At 36.7% G+C, this 21,144-nt stretch overlaps 1 protein-coding gene and 2 pseudogenes across 2 annotated transcripts; all 3 read right to left on the bottom strand.

The window, feature by feature from the left end:
- Positions 1-2,592: 2,592 nt before the first annotated feature.
- LOC148165923 (angiotensin-converting enzyme-like) lies at positions 2,593-5,346 on the bottom strand (annotated as a pseudogene).
- A 3,040-nt stretch (positions 5,347-8,386) lies between these two features.
- On the bottom strand, positions 8,387-10,599 carry LOC148165922 (endoplasmic reticulum chaperone BiP pseudogene; annotated as a pseudogene). Its single transcript, XR_015771089.1, has 3 exons — positions 10,486-10,599; positions 10,276-10,410; positions 8,387-10,178 (listed from the first exon to the last, which is right to left on the bottom strand). The product of XR_015771089.1 is annotated as an endoplasmic reticulum chaperone BiP pseudogene (transcript).
- A 219-nt stretch (positions 10,600-10,818) lies between these two features.
- LOC148165921 (endoplasmic reticulum chaperone BiP-like) lies at positions 10,819-13,063 on the bottom strand. The gene is made up of 3 exons (XM_088049596.1): positions 12,943-13,063; positions 12,733-12,867; positions 10,819-12,635 (listed from the first exon to the last, which is right to left on the bottom strand). The coding sequence occupies exons 2-3, from the start codon at positions 12,861-12,863 to the stop codon at positions 10,844-10,846; spliced, it is 1,923 nt and encodes a 640-aa protein (XP_087905722.1). The 5' UTR covers positions 12,864-12,867; positions 12,943-13,063; the 3' UTR covers positions 10,819-10,843.
- Positions 13,064-21,144: the final 8,081 nt, after the last annotated feature.

Raw genomic sequence — 21,144 nt, 5'->3', positions numbered from 1 at the left:
TAATTTTTTTCAATCAATTTGCAAGATAACCAGACAAACTGCGAACATCAAAATGAATTACTTTACTAGAGGAGGTAGAGCGGAACTGTGGGGCGGCGGAGGAGGCGGTGGAGGCGGAGGAGGTAGCGGAGGAGGAGGTGGAGGAGGCGGAGGAGGTGGTGGAGGTGGCGGTGGAGGAGGTGGAGGAGGAAGAAATAAAAATGTCAATCTTTTACTGAGGTCATAATTTATCAAACATTAAATACCTGAAATAAAGATGTATTTTTGCTGACTTTTCATTAAAAGTTATAATATAATGCATTCACGATCTTTTTAGACCAGAGTAGGCCATGTTTTTTTTTTCTTTTTGTTGGCTGCAATTACTGTCAGAGGTAGTTTTTTTACTGTCACATCATTTCCTTTTAATCGTGGAAGTAACAGTTTAAAGGCATTATCTTCAAAATATTGCAATAAAATGCCTAAAGTGATTTTGTTTTCGAACAAAATTTGCCTTTAAAAAGTGCTACTTGCAGTTTCAAAAAGATCGGCCTGATTTAAGACTGGAACAAATGATCTGAGGTGTTACAAATATATTCTTTGAAAGGTATAAAGTCCCGGAGACGTTTGTTTTCAAAATATTTGTAGGTGCGGCGTGCAACCGTTTCCAGAGTTCTTGGCTGATAAGCGGCAACAATTAGAATTTTATGTCGAGAGAACAACACTTTTCAAAATTATTTAGTCTATGAGTTACAAACACAGAGAAGTGAAAGATCACAAGACTTTATGAAAAGAAAAACAATTCAAATTCTAAATTGCTGCACTTTTTAGTTAACGAAATTCGCCCAAGTTTGCGTTTAGTGTGAGATTCCATAACATAAAACCCTGGGTCAAATGCTAATTCGATCAAATAAACTTTTTTAAGGTTTTATGACTAGAATCAAGACCTGGCAGAAGTACTTCTTGAGAATGGTAAACTTTTTGCCAATGGAATGTACCGGCAGTAATGTCTTCCATTATGATTAATATTGCATTTGTTGAAAAATAATTTCAAAATTTTAGATAAAAATTCAATAAAATTCTCAAGTTCTGAATTTTCGGTTCAAACTGGCAACAGAGGAAAGATTTCAGACACAATTCATAACCAAAAAAAGGTGACAAATCTAATCGACAGAACGAATGTCAATCATTTTCAGAAAACTTTAGCTCACAAAGGTTGACTACCAACCAAGTTACTAGATTTCCATGGCTTGCCGCGGTCTAAAAAGATCGTGAATGCATTATAGTTATACAGGGTGTTAGGTAACGTTACGGCCATAGAAAAAGGGGTGATGGAGGCAGCCGTGAAAAGTAATGTTTCGAAGTTTTTTTCGGGTTTTCTTGAACCGTTTAAGAGCTGGAAGGCTTTGAATGTGACCAATCAGGGAACAATTTGCATAAGGTTACAAAAATTTGAATCAGAGTTACTGAACGAAATTTTTTGTTTGATGTCAAATTGACGGTTCTTATTTTTTATCAGCGGCGTACTTGTTCCATTTTTGTGGACATCACAAATCAAGTTCGTCAAAATGAAAATGTTTTGGGTACAATAAAGGAAATATTGTTACGTCGTTTACAATTATGTGTTCAACAAGAAGGTGGCCATTTTGAACATCTATTGTAGTGTTGCTTTATTGTGTTTTTTGAATAAAATTGCGTTATTGTTTTTCCCTTTTATTGACGCCACTGATTTAAAGCTTCAAATGTGACGGGTAAGTGACAAATTATTCGTTTGGTCCGATAGCTACTTGGATTTCTGTAAAATTGAAAAATTATTTAAAGCCATTCTATTGGTCAACTTTAAAGCCTTGTAGCTTTTTAACTAAAACGAAAAAAATAAAATTAATTGCGGATTCCAAGACAGTTTGCCTTCCTTAATTACCCATTAGTCTATAGCCGTAACGTTACCTAACACCCTGTAATAAAAAAAAAAACAAATTCATACCTAGTTGTTGGTCTCAAGTTGAGACTCTCAACAATTACAGGCTGTGCATTTAGGATGGCAAGAGCACGCTCATATTTTTTTAATGTTTAGCCACTCATGGGCGATGAAGTCGTCACCATTCGGCTGCGCCAACACTTGCCATCCTAAATGCCGTGAGCTGTGCTTTTTTTTAATTTCTATATAATTTTATTTTTTTTTATTTTTTGCCGACAATAACATTTTACTTTTTTGTTTGTTTCCTTTAACTTGTGACTTTTTTATTTTGATTTCGCAATTAACAAATAGACGGATCATGCACTTATTATCCCGACTGTCTTAATTAACAAATAGACAAATCATGCGCTTATCCCTCCGACTGTCTTAATTAAGAAATAGACGAACCAAGCGACATTAAAAAAAAAAAAAGATAAGTAGTCTCAAAAAACAAGCGAGTGCCACCAATCAAGACGGGTTAGTTCTAGGTATATAAATGTGGTAAATCAAATCTTGGTTTCCTACATACACAGTTACAATCCGAAGAAAAATTACTCCAATCGATCAAATCTGACTCTCAAATAGTGTTTTGTGATATTAATTTGACGAGTGAATTAAATGTACGTTTTTCAAAGTGGTTAATTTGAATCACAGTTGATGATTTCCGAAATCAAATTAAATAATGAGTGTTAAATTAATACGTTCAACATTTTCAGAAACGCACTCGGATCAGAAAATACAAAAAAAGAAAACTTTTATTCTAAATTATGGACGAAAGAGTTGATAAAACGAGTGACTCTTGGTCATTTTTACTATTATAGAAGAGTCGAGATAAGCAGCAGCAAAAGACTGTTGAAAGCAAAACATTACGAAAGACACTGATAAAGCACGACGGTTTTTGTTCACACACCTCGTGTTTACTCGAACCGATGGCGATGGTTCAACACAACGGTTTTTGCCCACAGACCTCGGTTTTTCCGACGGTTCGTTCTAACAGTCGAAACCGTCGTGCAAAAACGAGGTTTGTGGGGTCTTTTAGAAGGACGGAAAAAGATAAATAAATAGAAAAAGTCACAGTTTTCAACTTTTTATTTGGACATAGCTGCGCGCTTTTCATCTTATTATGCAGCTCTGCACACTAAAAATCAACGTTCACTTATCTCTCTTCTCTTGCCATTTCCTCACCTTTCTTAGTCTTCTCCCAACCAACAAACGCGCCATTCTTCTTATTTTCCTTTTCCAACCACTCCTGCAACGGCTTGAAGTACTCAATAAGAGCACTAGCATCCATTGTTCGTTGTCCTGTCACGACTTCTATAGCATCAAACCACGGCTTGGAAGAACCCAGTTGCATCATTTCCCTTAAAATTAGAGTTCAGTGTGTTAATTTCGCCACATTTTGTTGGTACTTGAGAGCATTTCCGGCGTTGGTATTCTGGTAAATGTCGCACTCGTGCAGAGGCTTCGAAGGGTTGTTTGCTACGTACTGCCCAGCCTTCTCACAAAGAGCTCTGTGGAACTGAAATTGTAAGATGAAGCTAACGAAGTACCTGAAAAAAGAAACGTGACGTGGAGGCAGTGGTACCAACCGCACAGTACCTGAGGTAAGGAACGTTGGCAACAACGTGAAACTTGGCCGCAGGGTCAAAATCCTCCTCGCTTCGATCAACTGGGGGTTCTACCCCTTGGTACTTCTCCCTCAACTCCCAGTACTTACAGTTGTACTCTTTTGGGGTGATCTTCCCTTCGAACACCCCCCATCTCCACAGCTCCAGGAAGTACCCGTACGGAAGACTAACAATTTTTTCCATTCCAATCTGAAACAAAGTGTTTAAAATGTTGTCCGGATCGTCCCTCTGGGTCTTCAGGAGTCCAATCTTCCGAAGATGCTTCCGCGACTCCACGGAAAGAGCAATCAGATCGCCGATGGCCTCGTGGAAGCCGCTGTTGGCACCACGTTTGTAAACCACCGGCTGGTTCTTGTACTGGAGGTAGTACTCCACGTGTCCCATTTCATGATGCACTGTGATGAAGTTGTCGAAAGTAACATCCGTGCACTGTTTTATTCGGAAGTCTTTGCCATTCATAAAGTCCCACGCGGAAGCGTGGCAAACAATCTCGCGGTCTGGAGGCTGCGTCAAGATCGAGTCCCTCCAGAAGCTCTCCGGCATCTCCGTCAAGTTAATAGACTTGAAGAAGTCCTCAGCGGTGCGAAAGATGCGCTCGGCGGTGTAGTTCTGCCAACACCACCTCAAAATCTGTGTTAATTGAAGACGGATCTCACCTGGTTTCGGAGCTCCTGAGTCAAATCCTCGTCTTTCTTCTCGGGGAAGGGTAAAGTGAACTCCGAGACGCTCCTCCAGGACTGTGCCCACATGTTCCCCAGGAGGTGTGCAGGAATGGGTCCTTTTTCCGTCACCACATCTCCATACTTCTTCCTTAAGTGGTACCGCACGTACGCGTGGATTTGAAGGTACAACGGCTTCAACTGCTCCCAGAGCGCCTCAATCTGCTCCCTGATCTTCGGGTCTTCGAAATCATCCAACCACTGCTCCGCGTTGTTCGTAAAATTGTTCAACCGCGCTCCTTCGTTCGACAAATCGACGTACTCTTCATAGAGGCGTCGGCAGCGAGGACCAGTCGCATTCCTCCACGCCACCCAAACGTGCTTCAGTTCTTCGGCGTTCCGGGAGTCGCTAAGAATGTCCGTCAAGTGAGGTTCTAGTGCTAAGTCGCATCTAGAAGGGTCGTCGAAGGCACAGATTTTCGCCGTGGAGTAAATCGTCTCCATCTCGCTGACGATTTTGTTGAGACGGTTTAGTTTGTCTTCAGGGAGGGCGTCGTTGTCGAGTTTGGAGAGCTTTTGGAACTGGCGTTTGAGGTCGGGGTCTGAGAAGGCGTGCCAGTTGAATTTGGTGACTTCTTGCCAGTTCTTCTTGCGCTCTGCGGCCACCTCCACGCTCGCTGCTAACTTCAAAGAGCAAAAAATCCGTTGATTTCGACCAAAAAAAGTTCTTTTGGTGATAATTAAGAGACGCATTGGTAAAACTTCTTAGTTTTATGACTTTATTCGGAAAAATAATAGAAAACTTTTATGAGTACTTATGTAGTCAATAACACCGATAAGAAGTCTCTTTATTGGTGCTAATTTAGTCAAAGAAACGAAAAAAATCGAGATTTTCGAAACTTTTATTTGATCGCACTTACCTGTTTCTGCAGATTTGCCTCGGTGAGGTTGGTGGCGTACGTCCAATGCGCCAAGTGAATTTGTACTCAAGGTCTTCATTCTTCTTGTTAAGCAGTTGGAGGAAGTTTCTGGCGCGCAGTTCTTCACTTTCTGTTTGAGGACTTGTGGTGGCGGCTTGTTGGTAAATGAGGCATAATAGGAAGAGGAGTGCACGTCGATGCAACATTTTGTTGCAACAGAAGGCGACGGTTTGAATAATGGGAATTGTGCAGCGTTTTGTGGTATCAAAAAGTCGTAAAATCTCAAAGTTTGCAGTAATTGAAGTGCTGTTATTGATTGTAAAGAGTATAATGGTGTAAACAGTATTGTTTGAAGACTTTTATGGCGTGTTAAAGACTGTATGAGGCATGTAGAGTGGTAATGAGTAAAATTCTTTAAATTCTTCAGAATGTAAATACAAAACTTGACAAAGAGAAAAGAAGACAAACAAATTAAAATTAGAAAAATTGATTAATTTTGGTAAAAAAATATAAAAACAAGTTAGACAGAATACTGAAAAAAGAAAACCGAAAAAATGTGTAGAGACGCAATAATTTAGAAGGATATTTAAAAAATACGACAAAAACTGGAATCTGAAATTAAAGTAAAGGCAATATTGAGTATTGATGAAATGAATAAAACAAATAGAGAAAGAAACTGTGAAGAAATTTGTTCTAACAACTAGAGAATTTATATGAATCAAGATTAAAAATAAGGGCAAAAAAGTTCAAAGATTTATAAGAATTAGAAAATACACCCTTATTATGACAATATTCCCCATGAGTAGGTAGTTATTTATCTGTTATTTATCTGTTATTTATTCCATTTTCCCCGATGCAACTAATACAATATTGATCAGTAAATATTTGAAGTTAATTTTACTTGTCGCTTTCATATTATTATATTATAGAAAACCTGCTAACTCCAATTATATTCTGTAAAGTATGAATTTGAGAGTTATTTTTAAATTATTAGTACCTATATATAAATCGTAGCTGACTAGTATTAATCCGTTCGAAATTTAAATTCTGTTATAAATTAATTTTAAATAAAGTTCTTAAGTTTTTTTTATCTCCTGTAAAATTTGCGTTATTGGAGTTGGCAGGTTAACACTCTTAACCGACGATATGTTTTATAACAGTTTTGAAAGAACCAAAATCTTGTCACGCAATGTGTTATCAAAAATTTAAAATATTAGGATTGTAACGTTATTTGTTATGAAAAAAAGTTAATTTTTGTTACAATTTTTGGTGCTGCAATTTCTTTAATTTCTTTCAACCAAATGGAGTCGGAGAGTGAAAGTGGTACTCCAGTAGATATAGCGATTTCAAAATTGATAAACTTTGAATAAAATATGTTTGCCCTATATTTTTATTTTCATTTTTTTTCACATGTCAAAAAAAGATATCTTTCGCGAATCGATAGACATAAAAAATGGAAACTTTCTTTGACGTTTGTCGAAAAAATCTTATTTGGTGAATAATTATTTCGTAATTTTGAATGATTCGTCAAAACTATAATAAATAGAAAAATGCGGTTTTTGCCGTTTATTTTTTTGCGCTTCTGTTATTTAGAATCCTGGCTTCAAAGATTTAATTGCTGACTAAAAAAAGTAACTAAACTTAGTGATTTTTAATTCTAGAGCCTAAAATAGTTGCTTTTCAGTTCCAGAACTAAAAGTAGCATTTTTAGTTTGCAGTGTTAAAGTTAATTCTGCGGTATTCATCTTCCTAAGGTTATTTAACACCCTAAGATTTTTTTTATTTTTTATCTATTTTGTATTTTTTTAATTAAAACAAACAATAAAAGTGGAAGAAAGCATCAAAACTAAGCAAACGGTAAATAAACAGTCGGAAAATCAATCGAAAATTTAACCATATGTGAAGAATTGCCACTGTTGATGTTGTGGTCAAAAAGAGATAACGAAAGGCCCAACACCAAAAATGCTAAAGTAGTAGTAAAAAGAAAGAAAACAGAAGTTAGAAAAATCACAGCAAAGAGAAGTAAAAAGTTGCATCCTAGACAACCCCTAAGAACTTGTAACAGTCTTTCAGCTAAAATTCTGAGGCTCAAATCTGAACTCTGAACTGGTGTGTCACAAAAATAATTAACTAATTAACGGACAATTCGCCATGTTGAAACACCAAAATAGGCAACCAATAAATTACTGGTGTCAAAAGATCAAGAAAAATCACTCTTTTTACTTTACAAGTTGCAAGGTTAAGACTCAAAATCGCTCAAAAAAATAACTTTCAGCATGGCTTGGACAAAATAGTATTTTATATAACAAGTACCCAAAATTGTAATTTTTCTCAAACGTAGACCATTTGTACGCACGAACCAAAAGGATACTAAAATGTTCAGCAAAAAAAAATTATTAATCTGTTAAATTTAGTACAGTTTGCAATGAATTGTTTAAAACAAAATAATATAATATAATTTAATCTCGTCTTTTTTATACTTTTGACGTTAGTAAAGATTGTCAAAAATGTCAGTGTAGATTGTCATCGTACAAAAAAGTAGTTTTGCAATAAAGTAATCGAATTACAACACTCCAAAACCCGCAAAAGCCTTTTGAATTGAAATACGAAAGTTCCAAAAATGGTGGAGGCGCCGGGTCATTGGTGGAAAATTGGTTTTGCTCCGTTTCAAAGTGAAAATATTCTAAAAATTTTGTTTTTTTATTCTTAATTGTGTGACGTAACACAGGTAACAATCAAATCAAACGTAATAAAATCTGCAAATTTTACTGTTTTTTGATTGAAACTGTAAAAATTGAGAAACATATTAAACTGTGGAAAATTTTGTTACGTTTAGAAGTAAAAATTTCTAAAAACTTTTTTATGAAAGACATTGAGTGAGATTTCCTGATAACTGTGCCAAATTGTTAGCGATTCTAAACTTAATTTTACCTTGCAACGCATTTTTTGTAGGCGCCAAATTTAAAAAAGGCTTTGTATTTGGTTATTTAGCATTTAGTCTCTGCAAGAAAATTGAAGTTTAGTGTTGTATTTTACTCATTTGAGCATCTAAAGTTTTAAATAATTTGGTATTAAAGTTATTATCTTCAAATCTTTATTAGTATTTAAATAAAAATTTAACACTAAATCAATACAATATTTCTAATCTTTAAAATGAAAAGCACAACATTTATTAATAATTAGAATAAATTTAATATCATTTCCAATTCCAGAATTTTTTCTCTTTATTTTAGACTAGTAAAGTTATCAGTACAGTCTTGCAGTTCCCAGATCATCCTCATCCAATCCTTGGGACAATTTCTCAGTAATTGCTTCCATCACATCTTTAAGTTTATTTTTTTCTTTCTTGTACACTTCAGCTTCACTGTTTTGATTATCTTCCAACCAATAAATTTTCTCTTCAATGGCTTTTTCCATTTTCTTCTTTACTGCACCGAAGACTTTGGAACCCAATTTACCTTCATCTCTCAGTTGATTCCTAAGAGAATAGACGTAACTTTCAAGTTCGTTCCTTGCCTCAACTCTCTTCTTCACATTCTTATCATAATCGGCGAACTTCTCAGCGTCTCGAGTCATCCCTTCGATGTCTTCAGGAGTCAACACGTTTTGATTGGTAATGACGAGCCGTTCACCGTCTTCAGTTGATAATTGCAAGACACCACTAGCATCGATTTCAAAAGTGATTCTTTTCAAAGGAACATCTGGAGCAACTCGAGGAACAGTAGTCAGATCCAGTTTTCCCAACAAGTGGTTGTGTTTGGTCTTAGAGTGCTCTCCTTCAAATATGTACATTGAAATTTGATCCCCAAAGGCTGTGGAAAAGTATTCAGTTTTATTTGTCGGAATGACTGTGTTTCTTGGGATGACTTTGGTCATGACCCCGATTTCAGTTTTGATGCCCACACTCAATGAGTTCACTTCCGACAATCGCACGATGGTGTTTCTGCCTTGTTCACCAGAAAGTACCCCAGCTTGGAGCGCAGCTCCGTAGGCTACAGCTTCATCAATGTTGAGCCGATGACACGGTTCTTTACCATTAAAGAAGTTTTTTAGCAACTCTTGAATTATAGGAAGACGTGTTGAACCACCCACCAAGACGATTTCATCAACATCTTTCTTGCTCATCTTGGCATCATCAAGTACTTTTTGTACCAACTTCATGGCGTATCTAAAAAGGTCCATGTTCAACTCCTCGAACTTCGCTCTGGTCAGAGTTTCCGAGAAGTCATAACCGTCAAAAAACGACTCGATTTGAAGTCTGACACGCTGGCGTGAAGATAGCGCTCTTTTGGCTCTTTCAACTTCACGCCGGAGTTTTTGAACAGCTCTGATATCTTTGCGGACGTATTTACCTGTTTGCTGCTGGTACAAGTTGATGAAGTGGTCCACAACTCTTTGGTTGAAGTCTTCACCACCCAGACGAGAATCTCCGTTGGTGGCCAAAACGTCAAAGACACCATTGTCGATGGTCAACAACGATACATCGAAGGTGGTACCACCCAAATCAAACACTAAAACTGTTTTTATACCATCGTGTTGATCCCAACCGTACGCTAGAGCAGCAGCTGTGGGTTCATTGATTATTCTTATTATGTTGAGTCCAGCGATGGTACCAGCGTCCATGGTCGCTTGACGTTGAGTTTGAGAGAAGTGTGCAGGTACTGCCACGACAGCATGGGTGATGTTTCTTCTCAAATATGCTTCAGCTGTCTCTTTTATGTTTCGTAAGACCATGGCGGAGATTTCTTCAGGAGCGAAGAGGTTTTCTCTTACGGAGATGTAGGGTTTGAAATTCTTCTCGACGACTTTGAAGGGGAAGAGTTTGATGTCGTTTTGGACTGATAAGTCGCTCCATTTTCTTCCAATGAGACGCTTGGTGTGGAAGATGGTGTTCTCAGGATTGGTGGTCAAGTGATTGTTGGCGGCGTCGCCGAAGAGACGCTCGCCGTCTGATGTGAACGACACGTACGAGGGGGTGAGGCGGTTTCCTTGGTCGTTGGGGATGATTTCCACGTGGCCCCTTATTAAAACACCCACGCTAAAATTGGTTCTTTTAGCATTGTTAAGAGGGAGAAAATGCAGAATTTGCTACCATCTGGTTCATGGTAAGTCATCATACAGAAAGAAGATCTTACCATGAGTAAGTCGCTCCTAAATCGATTCCGATGACTGTTTCTATGTTTTTCGTGTTTCGGTGCTCTAATACCGTGAAGACCAGAACGAGGCACAATGCTCTCAATGCCAAATCCAACTCCATTTTTTGCATTTATCTTTACAAAACAGAAAATTGGAATCATGTGAGTAAACTAACCATTCAAATTAATTAATTATAGTTAATTACTCACCAGTTAGATAAATTTATCCCACTTAGACACTTATTTGTCTGTTCCTAAAAAAATAACTTCAATTTTGCACTAATTTCGAATGAGTGTAATAACAACAATGAGAACACCCATTCGTATTGCAAAATTTTCATCTATTAATAATCTTATCTCGTTTGAGCATCTATAGTTGTAAATAATTTGGTATTAAAGTTATTATCTTCAAATCTTTATTAGTATTTAAATAAAAATTCAACACTAAATCAATACAATATTTCTAATCTTCAAAATGAAAAGTACAACATTTATTAATAATTAGAATAAATTTAATATCATTTCCAATTCCAGAATGTTTTCTCTTTATTTTAGACTAGTAAAGTTATCAGTTCAGTCTTGCAGTTCCCAGATCATCCTCATCCAATCCTTGGGACAATTTCTCAGTAATTGCTTCTATCACATCTTCAAGTTTATTTTTTTCTTTCTTGTACACTTCAGCTTCTCTGTTTTGATTATCTTTCAACCAATAGATTTTCTCTTCAATGGCTTCTTCCATTTTCTTCTTTGCATCACCGAAGACTTTGGAACCCAATTTACCTTCATCTCTGAATTGATTCCTAAGAAAATAGACGTAACTTTCAAGTTCGTTCCTTGCCTCAACTCTCTTCTTCACCTTCTTATCATAATCGGCGAACTTCTCAGCGTCTCGAGTCATCCCTTCGATGTCTTCAGGAGTCAACACGTTTTGATTGGTAATGACGAGCCGTTCACCGTCTTCAGTTGATAATTGCAAGACACCACTAGCATCGATTTCAAAAGTGATTCTTTTCAAAGGAACATCTGGAGCAACTCGAGGAACAGTAGTCAGATCCAGTTTTCCCAACAAGTGGTTGTGTTTGGTCTTAGAGTGCTCTCCTTCAAATATGTACATTGAAATTTGATCCCCAAAGGCTGTGGAAAAGTATTCAGTTTTATTTGTCGGAATGACTGTGTTTCTTGGGATGACTTTGGTCATGACCCCGATTTCAGTTTTGATGCCCACACTCAATGAGTTCACTTCCGACAATCGCACGATGGTGTTTCTGCCTTGTTCACCAGAAAGTACCCCAGCTTGGAGCGCAGCTCCGTAGGCTACAGCTTCATCAATGTTGAGCCGATGACACGGTTCTTTACCATTAAAGAAGTTTTTTAGCAACTCTTGAATTATAGGAAGACGTGTTGAACCACCCACCAAGACGATTTCATCAACATCTTTCTTGCTCAACTTGGCATCATTAAGTACTTTTTGTACCAACTTCATGGCGTATCTAAAAAGGTCCATGTTCAACTCCTCGAACTTCGCTCTGGTCAGAGTTTCCGAGAAGTCATAACCGTCAAAAAACGACTCGATTTGAAGTCTGACACGCTGGCGTGAAGATAGCGCTCGTTTGGCTCTTTCGACTTCACGCCGGAGTTTTTGAACAGCTCTGATATCTTTGCGGACGTATTTACCTGTTTGCTGCTGGTACAAGTTGATGAAGTGGTCCACAACTCTTTGGTTGAAGTCTTCACCACCCAGACGAGAATCTCCGTTGGTGGTCAAAACGTCAAAGACACCATTGTCGATGGTCAACAACGATACATCGAAGGTGGTACCACCCAAATCAAACACTAAAACTGTTTTTATACCATCGTGTTGATCCCAACCGTACGCTAGAGCAGCAGCTGTGGGTTCATTGATTATTCTTATTATGTTGAGTCCAGCGATGGTACCAGCGTCCATGGTCGCTTGACGTTGAGTTTGAGAGAAGTGTGCAGGTACTGCCACGACAGCATGGGTGATGTTTCTTCTCAAATATGCTTCAGCTGTCTCTTTTATGTTTCGTAAGACCATGGCGGAGATTTCTTCAGGAGCGAAGAGGTTTTCTCTTACGGAGATGTAGGGTTTGGAATTCTTCTCGACGACTTTGAAGGGGAAGAGTTTGATGTCGTTTTGGACTGATAAGTCGCTCCATTTTCTTCCAATGAGACGCTTGGTGTGGAAGATGGTGTTTTCAGGATTCGTGGTCAAGTGATTGTTGGCGGCGTCGCCGAAGAGACGCTCGCCGTCTGATGTGAACGACACGTACGAGGGGGTGAGGCGGTTTCCTTGGTCGTTGGGGATGATTTCCACGTGGCCCCTTATTAAAACACCCACGCTAAAATTGGTTCTTTTAGCATTGTTAAGAGGGAGAAAATGCAGAATTTGCTACCATCTGGTTTATGGTAAGTCATCATACAGAAAGAAGATCTTACCATGAGTAAGTCGCTCCTAAATCGATTCCGATGACTGTTTCTATGTTTTTCGTGTTTCGGTGCTCTAATACCGTGAAGACCAGAACGAGGCACAATGCTCTCAATGCCAAATCCAACTCCATTTTTTGCATTTATCTTTACAAAACAGAAAATTGGAATCATGTGAGTAAACTAACCATTCAAATTAATTAATTATAGTTAATTACTCACCAGTTAGATAAATTTATCCCACTTAGACACTTTTTTTTTTTTTGTCTGTTCCTAAAAAAATAACTTCAATTTTGCACTAATTTCGAATGAGCGTAATAACAACAATGAGAACACCCATTCGTATTGCAAAATTTTCATCTATTAATAATCTTATCTCGTTTCCTGCAAAAACCTCTATGGGATTTCCCGACGACTTGACTGTCGTTTTTTTATCGAGCTGATAATTCGGAACTTTAAACAAAGACGCAATGAAGATAACTTTTCAACCTCATCAGATAAGTTAATAAACGTTATAGTACAAGGTGTTTATAAATGTTTCTAGCATCAAGAGTGGCTTTAAAATGTCAACGAAAATTTGCCGCTTATTACAAATGTGAGTTTAGAAATTTTCAACTGACATTTGTCGTTAACCTCAAACATATGGAGCAAAGTAAGTTTTAAAACCTAAACATCATAAACTTGGAAACAAAACCGTATCTGAAACCCCGTTAACGTAAGTGATTGTTATCAATTATTAAACTATACTAAATTCTGATAGCCCTCGCTTTTTCAAGAAAAACTCGGAGATTCGATAAGCAGAGTTTCTCAGAAACGGCGGATCTGAAACTAGTTTCGCCTTCATTTTCCGAGTCACCGGTTTGTCTTCTACCTAAACGGAGGGGTGCCCGAGGTACTAGGTGTTTATAAATGTTTCTAGCATCAAGGGTGGCTCTGGAATTCCTGTCGTACACTACTTTGCCGCTTTGTTTTCATAGTGAATATAACTATCTTGAAAATTATTTATATTGTTATTTACGTCAATTTTAAACCACAACTATTCACTATTCACTTTCGGTAGAAGTAACTAACGGATACTTTCGTGTCGCTACGTTGGATTTTTGAAATAACTAGGAATTTAACATTGGCATCACTGTCTGTCAAATAAATTTGTCATTAAAATTTGACAATAAAACGAGATGGAATCAACTATTACAAAACAACCAGTTTCAAAAGGTAGAATACAGAATATTCTCCTGCAGAAATCAGAAGGAAGAAAGTCAGAAATTTATAGTTAAAATCAATTTCGCAATGCACACCAAACAACCGGAAAAATTTTGTTTCACACTGCGAAAAATTAATTAGGCAAGACTGGTCAGCACTCATGGAAGACGCAGCTGTAGACAATATTCAAAAGATGAAGATGAAATCGATGAACTAGTTGAATATGATTCAGAGCTTTGATACTTTTCTTCTTTTTCGTTTGGAAAATAACTATTCAAAAACTGTCATTTTGATGACATCAGGTTTTACAAAGCATTACACTAGAAAAGTTATAACCATCAGTTACACAGTCCAAAAATAAAAGTTACTAAAATTAGTTACTTCTACCGAACGTGAATCATTAATAGAACAGTTTATTTCTCCAAACTTACTTTGCTCCATGTTTGAGGTTAACTGCAAATGTCAGTTGAAAAATCGAAATTCACATTCTTTGACATTTCATAGCCACCCTTGATGCTAGAAACATTTATAAACACCTTGTATTTCTCAAATTTCGTTCCAATTCTCATTTTTTTATGTTAAAAGTTACCAAGAGTCCCCTTTCCAGCAGAACGGACTGGTGCGATTCTCCCATTAAAATCCTTTATTCATCGACAGTCAAGATGTGAGGTTTTCTTACTTGCCGATGTTTCAGTTGGCACCGATGAAACAACCAATTCACTCTCGAAGGTTGGCGACACTGAGTGTGCTTCACGTGCTGCCTAAGCAAATCCAACTTGAAATGTTATTTTTGTGAGGCTATGAGGTTACGTTTTTTTTCTTTGCCATTAATTAGGCCATTATCTAAGCCCTTTGCACCAACATTTTCTTCAGGAGAACCTCTTCCGCTCATTATAATTCTGAGATTGGTGCAAAAGATCATCTGGTGTTTTATGAAAGGACCTTGAAAGGCACCGGAACAATTGTTGTTGTAAGTTGTTCTGAGGTATTTTCTTTTACATTATCAACGCTTTTGTTCTGGAATCAAACTTTCTTCCCTTCAGAAACACCTCGCTGTGGGGTTTTTCATTCAAGATCATCTTTTTGGAAGATTTGTGTGGAAAGCATCAATGGAGGTTCAATTGCGAAAAGCAAAAGTTTCTACTCATCTTTACTCTCGCTTTTGTTGCAATAACCTTTGAAGAACAGCACAATAAGACTTTTCCAGTCATTACAATTCTAGAATGGGTGGAGGCATCACAAATTGTGACGAACAAACGAAGATGATTGGGCGGGCTATAAAAGAACCTAAAAGAAAACAACAACAACACTTGCAATTGCAAGTGAAGAATTTGTTTCAGAAGTGGCGCAATTTACTTCAGTTTTTGTGGAAAACATCATCAATGACGTACAGTTGTGTCTTCTGTGTTGTAATATTCTGTTCTGAGGTATTTTCTTTTACATTATCTATCATTCTGAAGTCAAACTTTCTTTCCATCGGAAACACCTCACTGTGTGGTTTAATTGACGGACAACATTTTGGAAGATGTTTTGTGCGCCACAATCTCTTATGGAAGGTATGTAACAGAGAAACATGGAGATCTTTATACATCAGCAACAAAATGGGAGTTTAAACCATTAAACCAGGATTTTTGGTGTTAAACTTCATGATATTATGGAATGAAGAAGAAAAGAATTTGTGCAAGCATCGCAGATTGTGACCAAACAAAGGTTGATGAACATTTTCTTTTAGAGGTTGGTCAATTCTTTTCAATTTGGGTGGAACGCATGTTTTTGGAAGATACTTTGTACTTTCAATTTATTTTGGGAACTAACAGAAGGTAGGAGATCTTTTATTAACATCAGCAACGTAATGGGCGTTAATTGTGTCCAAAAAATTGCGAAAAAAAGGAACAATGCTGTCGATCTAAAGTCAAAAAAACCTACTAGATAGACCGCGCTGCGTGGTTTCATTATAGAACCGTCTTTTTAAACATGTTTTATTCTTGACAGTCTTTATTGGAAAATGAACTGTCAACAAGTACCTACATGCCCTTACCTAAATATGGATCAGTACGGTGACAAAGTAACAGAAGGGAAGATAGGCAAAGAAAATAAAGAGCCCAAATAAAGGGACAACAATGTAGTAAATGAAAAGTAAGAAATCAATAAAATAAATCTAGAATACATTTCACTGCATTGGATACTTGATGAAACTAAAGGCAAGGAGAATTTGATTCTAAGATGACGCCACTTTCAAAAATTCTTTAAAAAGATTTTGGTAGAATTACGCAATCATTGACACTTATTTTAAAGTTTCAAATTTGACACCGCGATGGCAATGCTTTTTAAATTTAAAATTAAAATTTAAATTTAAGCGGGGAATTTACAATTCTGCAAGTTTTGATGTCCAAAGTTTCAAATTTGGCTCAAAGATAGCGGCTACTTTTATAATTCAAAATTTGTAAAAAAAATTAAAATTTTTTATTCATTTGCTATAATTGAGAGTATAGGAGCTTACAACTTTCACTGAGATGTTGGTAGCCTTGAGTGTAAACTGATGACTAGTTAGTCCGTGTATGATACGTCATTCTAGTGCTATCAACGGTACTCACTTATTTATGACGAAGATGCCGAGTTTGTCGAACATCAACAAGAACTGAAAAAAGAAAAACTTGGAGACGATCTTCTTCATTTTATCGCAGCCGAAATGCGTGGGACTTTGACCATGTCTTCAGTTTTCGTTAAGAAGCGTCTTCATGAGCACTACTATTAGTCTTTTTCAGGAGAACAAACTAAATTTCCATCTCCCCACACATCAGGAGAAACGTCCCTTCGATGATGAGCACCACGAGGATGCTCTCCGACAAGCCCAAAATCTGCAAAAAATACTTGATCTTTCGGATACCTCTCAAATTGCAAAATGAACACTTACGGTAAATCCAGGTTTTTTACAAAAACGGGCGTCAAGTCAAAATACCTCAACATCAACATGCTAATCGAGCTCACACTTTTGATGATCAATTTATTGGTGGATGTCTTCCGTCCAAAACGCCAGAAAAAGCGTCGGTCGATGAAAAAAAGAAAACAACGTGTTTCAAAATGGTAAGTTTTCGGCCGAAGCGTGGAGAGGAACTTGAAGATGTCGTAATCCATTCGACATTTTTCTTAAAAATTACAAATACAGTAGAGCCTCGGTAATCTGGACTCCTGCTAGTTCGGTGATCGCTGTAATCCGGCCGGGCAATGAGCTTTGCGGGGGGACGGGCGGAGGCAGGTGTAGGTGCGGGCTGTCATGAGCCAATGCGTCGTCAGTCTTTTGTTTATGTAAAGTCTAATGTTTTATGTAATTTAACTTACTGTTTTTCTACATGAACATGTACATTTTTGTCTTTATGCTTTCATATAAAAATTGATTAAAGAAACTAAAGTTAAACATGTGTTTTAGGACCGTCAAATATGGCATACTATAATCCGGATGCCTCGATAATCCGGAGAGGGTCTTGTTTTTGCCTCTCCGGATTAACGAGGCCCTACTGTAATGATAAAAATTTGCAATTTCAAGAACAAAAGAAAAGAATAAAACACATTGAATAAAAATATTCTCATTTTCATAACACTTCCGGTTATATCGGAGGCAGTTCAACTTGCGCATTTTAAATGAAACATTCTTGGATTCTATTAGTATTTGCAACATATTTATAAAACCTGGTGATATTTGTCTTTCTTTAAGATGAAGTTTGGGTTTGCATTGTAAATAAAGAACAGGACCAAAAATACCAACCGGTGGGACGCCAGAATAATTGCAGCTTGAGTCAATATTTAAGGCTTAAAATGGCGTTGAAAAGAAAAGTAATAATAACCAGTCGTACTTTGTGGAATAATTTGAGCATTTTATTCGATCTGGTTTAAAAACATTATTTCTTCCTTGATTTCGTTGGGCCTATTTATGTTGTTTTGATATGTTGTCGAATGTACAGTGTTTTCTGCATAGATAAAAACATTGACCAATTTTCCTGGTTGGTGGTATCTCAGCCTGCCTGAAGAGATGTCACTAAGATTCCTAAAACTAATTTGTCTATTTATGTTGCTTATTTGCGATATTTTACACAAGGTAGCTCCTCAGAACAACTACTACTACTGCCTACTTCAAATTCAGAGTCCGTTTCTTCTAAGTAACTTAATAGTGTCTCCTTGTCATAGAAATTGTTCAAGTTCTGTACGTAATCGAATATGTCTTTTTGGTTCTTATCTCTGACTGTTAAATCTGCGCCTTTGCCATACAAATACTTCATGTTTCTAAAACAACCGTTTTTACCAGCGACAAGTACAGGCGTTTGTCCGTTCTTATTGCAAGCATTGAGATCAAGACTCCGCTGTAGTAAAAAGTCTATTATCTCAAAGTTTGCATAAATTGTTTGTGTTGCACTGTGTAAAAGAGTGTTCCCATCATTATCATCAATTGCCAAGTCAGCGTTTAGACTATGGAGATGTGCAACGTTCTCAAAGCATCCAAATTCACAAGCTATGTTAATTGCAGTGAGACCATGCTTAGTGCGAGCGTCGATGTTTATATCGTGTTTTAGTAAGAAATGTATTATTTGAATGTTTTGATCTTCACAACATGCTGCGAAGTGTAACGGTGTAAATCCGCGATCATCAACGATTGTAAAGTCAGCGTTGTAGCTGTGCAGAAATTGCACATTTCTAAAGCAACGATACCAGCAAGCATAGTGTAATGCGGTCTGACCATATTTGTTGAGAGCATTAAGGTGGAGACCTTTGTCCATTAAAGATTTCCCTACTTCAAGATTTTTGTTTTCTATTTGCATTAAGTAGTGAAAAACTGTACAATTTGTGATGTCTAAAATTGTCACATCTGCATGGTTTTCTATTAAGATTTTAGTGCTTTCAAGAAAACCCCTTTCGCTTGCGAGATGAAGTGCAGTTTTCCCTTCTTTATCTTGAGCGTTGACGTTGACTCCTTTCGTTATTAATAATTTTAACATTTCTGTGTTCTCTTTCCAACTTTGCATTAAAGAGTGCAATGGCGTGTTGCCCATCTCATCTTTAATAGTGGCATCCATTCCATTTTCAATCAAAATTTTAGCGCTTTCACAAAACTCTTTTTCGAATGCGAGATGAAGTGCAGTTTGCCCTTCTTTATCTTGAGCGTTGACGTTGACTCCTTTCGTTATCAATAATTTTAACATTTTTGTGTTTTCTTTCCGACTTTGCATTAGATAGTGCAATGACGTGTTGCCCATCTCATCTTGAATAGTAACATCCATTCCATTTTCGATAAAAATTTTAGCGCTTTCACAAAAATCTTTTTCGATTGCGAGATGAAGTGCAGTTTTCCCTTCTTTATTTTGAACATTGACGTTGACTCCTTTCGTTATCAATAATTTTAACATTCCTGTATTTTCGTAGCACCTTTGCATTAGATAGTGGAATGACGTGTTGCCCATCTCATCTTGAATAGTAACATCCATTCCATTTTCGATCAAAATTGTAGCGCTTTCACAAAAACCTCTTTTGCTTGCGAGATAAAGTGCAGTTTTCCCTTCTTTATTTTGAGCGTTGACGTTGACTCCTTTCGTTATCAATAATTTTAACATTTCTGTGTTCTCTTTCCAACTTTGCATTAAAGAGTGCAATGGCGTGTTGCCCATCTCATCTTTAATAGTAACATCCATTCCATTTTTAATCAAAATTTTAGCGCTTTCACAAAAATCTTTTTCGAATGCGAGATGAAGTGCAGTTTTCCCTTCTTTATTTTGAGCGTTGACGTTGACTCCTTTTGTTATCAATAATTTTAACATGCCTGTATTCTCTTTCTTACTAATAATAAAAATAAAAATAAATATAATAAAAAAATAAATTAAATATAAAATAAATAAATATAATTTCTACCGATATATTGTAATTATTTTTGAGTTTATTATATTCTAGTGTTTATCAATGTAGTTAGTAGGAAAAGTTAGGAATAAAACGATAAACACTCCTAAAACTGTGTCATGATTGAAAGACCCCGTCAAGACTTTAACTTCTCCGCGGTCTCTCATTGGTCGCCGTAGGACCTTAAATGACAGACCGTTCTTATTTTGAAAATTCCAATCTAAACTCTAAAAATTGTTTCTTTTTTTCACAACTAGAGCAAAGTAAAATGGTTCCAGAATTTGGAATAGGCATTTTCATTCAACTTTCATTAAAATTCCAAAAAATTCAATTCATAGAACGAAATTAAAAATTCAAATCTTCAGGTAATAAATCTGCCCAAATCCACAAAAATATATTTCATTTCAGTCAAATATACTTCAAAAGGGTAAATCCACTCACAGAGATAAGAAACGTACCTACCTGCATTCATTCACGTCTGTTTCCATACAATGATAGGTTCATCTACATTTATCGACATCTTTATTAAAATTAAACCACATTTATATGTGTTATTTAGTGTTCAAATTGAAAGAATTGAAGTAATTAAACCTGCTGGTTATTATCAAATGTAGCAGTCCGTCTGGTGGTTCGGCGTTTCAACCAGCTTGTTCGCCCAAATCGGAGCAGAGGATTGTAAACCAAGGGTGCAATAGGATTTGCAAATTTTCCGACCGCAAAATATGGTGCAATAACTCAAATTCCATCGTAAATCGAATTTGTTTCTCTCTAGAACGGACCGTGGAAATGAGGCTTAAGGTTGAACTATCCAAATTTGAAGATAGGGCGTTTTAATGTAAAAGTTCGTACAAAATTGCACGAAAACGAAGAGAGCTATTTAGATGCGGTTTTTTGTGTTTGAAAAAGCACAAAAAATTGTAGTGACCTTACCCTATGAGATTTATATCTTGGTTTTATAAATATTTTTTTCTATTTCGCGTTCATAATGAAGATATTTCAATACGCGTTTGAGCGTATTTCGGTATCGTAATGGACCAATCTCGTGCCAATATTTCCAGGAACTTATATTTTTCTTAGGTTTGCAGCAGATGAACTGTCAACGTTGACAATTTAGATTTTGGTTTTGAAAAAACCATGATAAATCGATCAATACACTATTATTTCTTGTTGTACACTTGGCTTAATTAATTAATTCATCGGAGAAAAACTCTTTGGATGCAAAAGAAACATTATATCATGATCAACATCTTCGCTCTCTTGGCTTCCTTGCGCTCCGGTAACCTCAAAACGTCACACCTGTCAAACTAACTGAAATTGAATTTGGCTACTTTGAATTTTTTC

This window comes from Gnatocerus cornutus, unplaced genomic scaffold, assembly GCF_029298725.1.
Source record: "Gnatocerus cornutus isolate USDA-ARS CGAHR unplaced genomic scaffold, icGnaCorn1.1 ctg00000144.1, whole genome shotgun sequence".
Lineage (NCBI taxonomy): Eukaryota > Metazoa > Arthropoda > Insecta > Coleoptera > Tenebrionidae > Gnatocerus > Gnatocerus cornutus.
Note: the sequence above shows the minus strand (reverse complement) of the source record. Positions and strands in the feature narration are given on the sequence as shown.

Coding starts and splice junctions, on each gene's coding strand:
- LOC148165921 (XM_088049596.1), bottom strand. CDS start 12,863: ATGCAAAAAATGGAGTTGGATTTGGCATTGAGAGCATTGTGCCTCGTT. Junction 12,636..12,732: donor TTAGGAGCGACTTACTCATG/GTAAGATCTTCT, acceptor AACCAATTTTAG/CGTGGGTGTTTTAATAAGGG.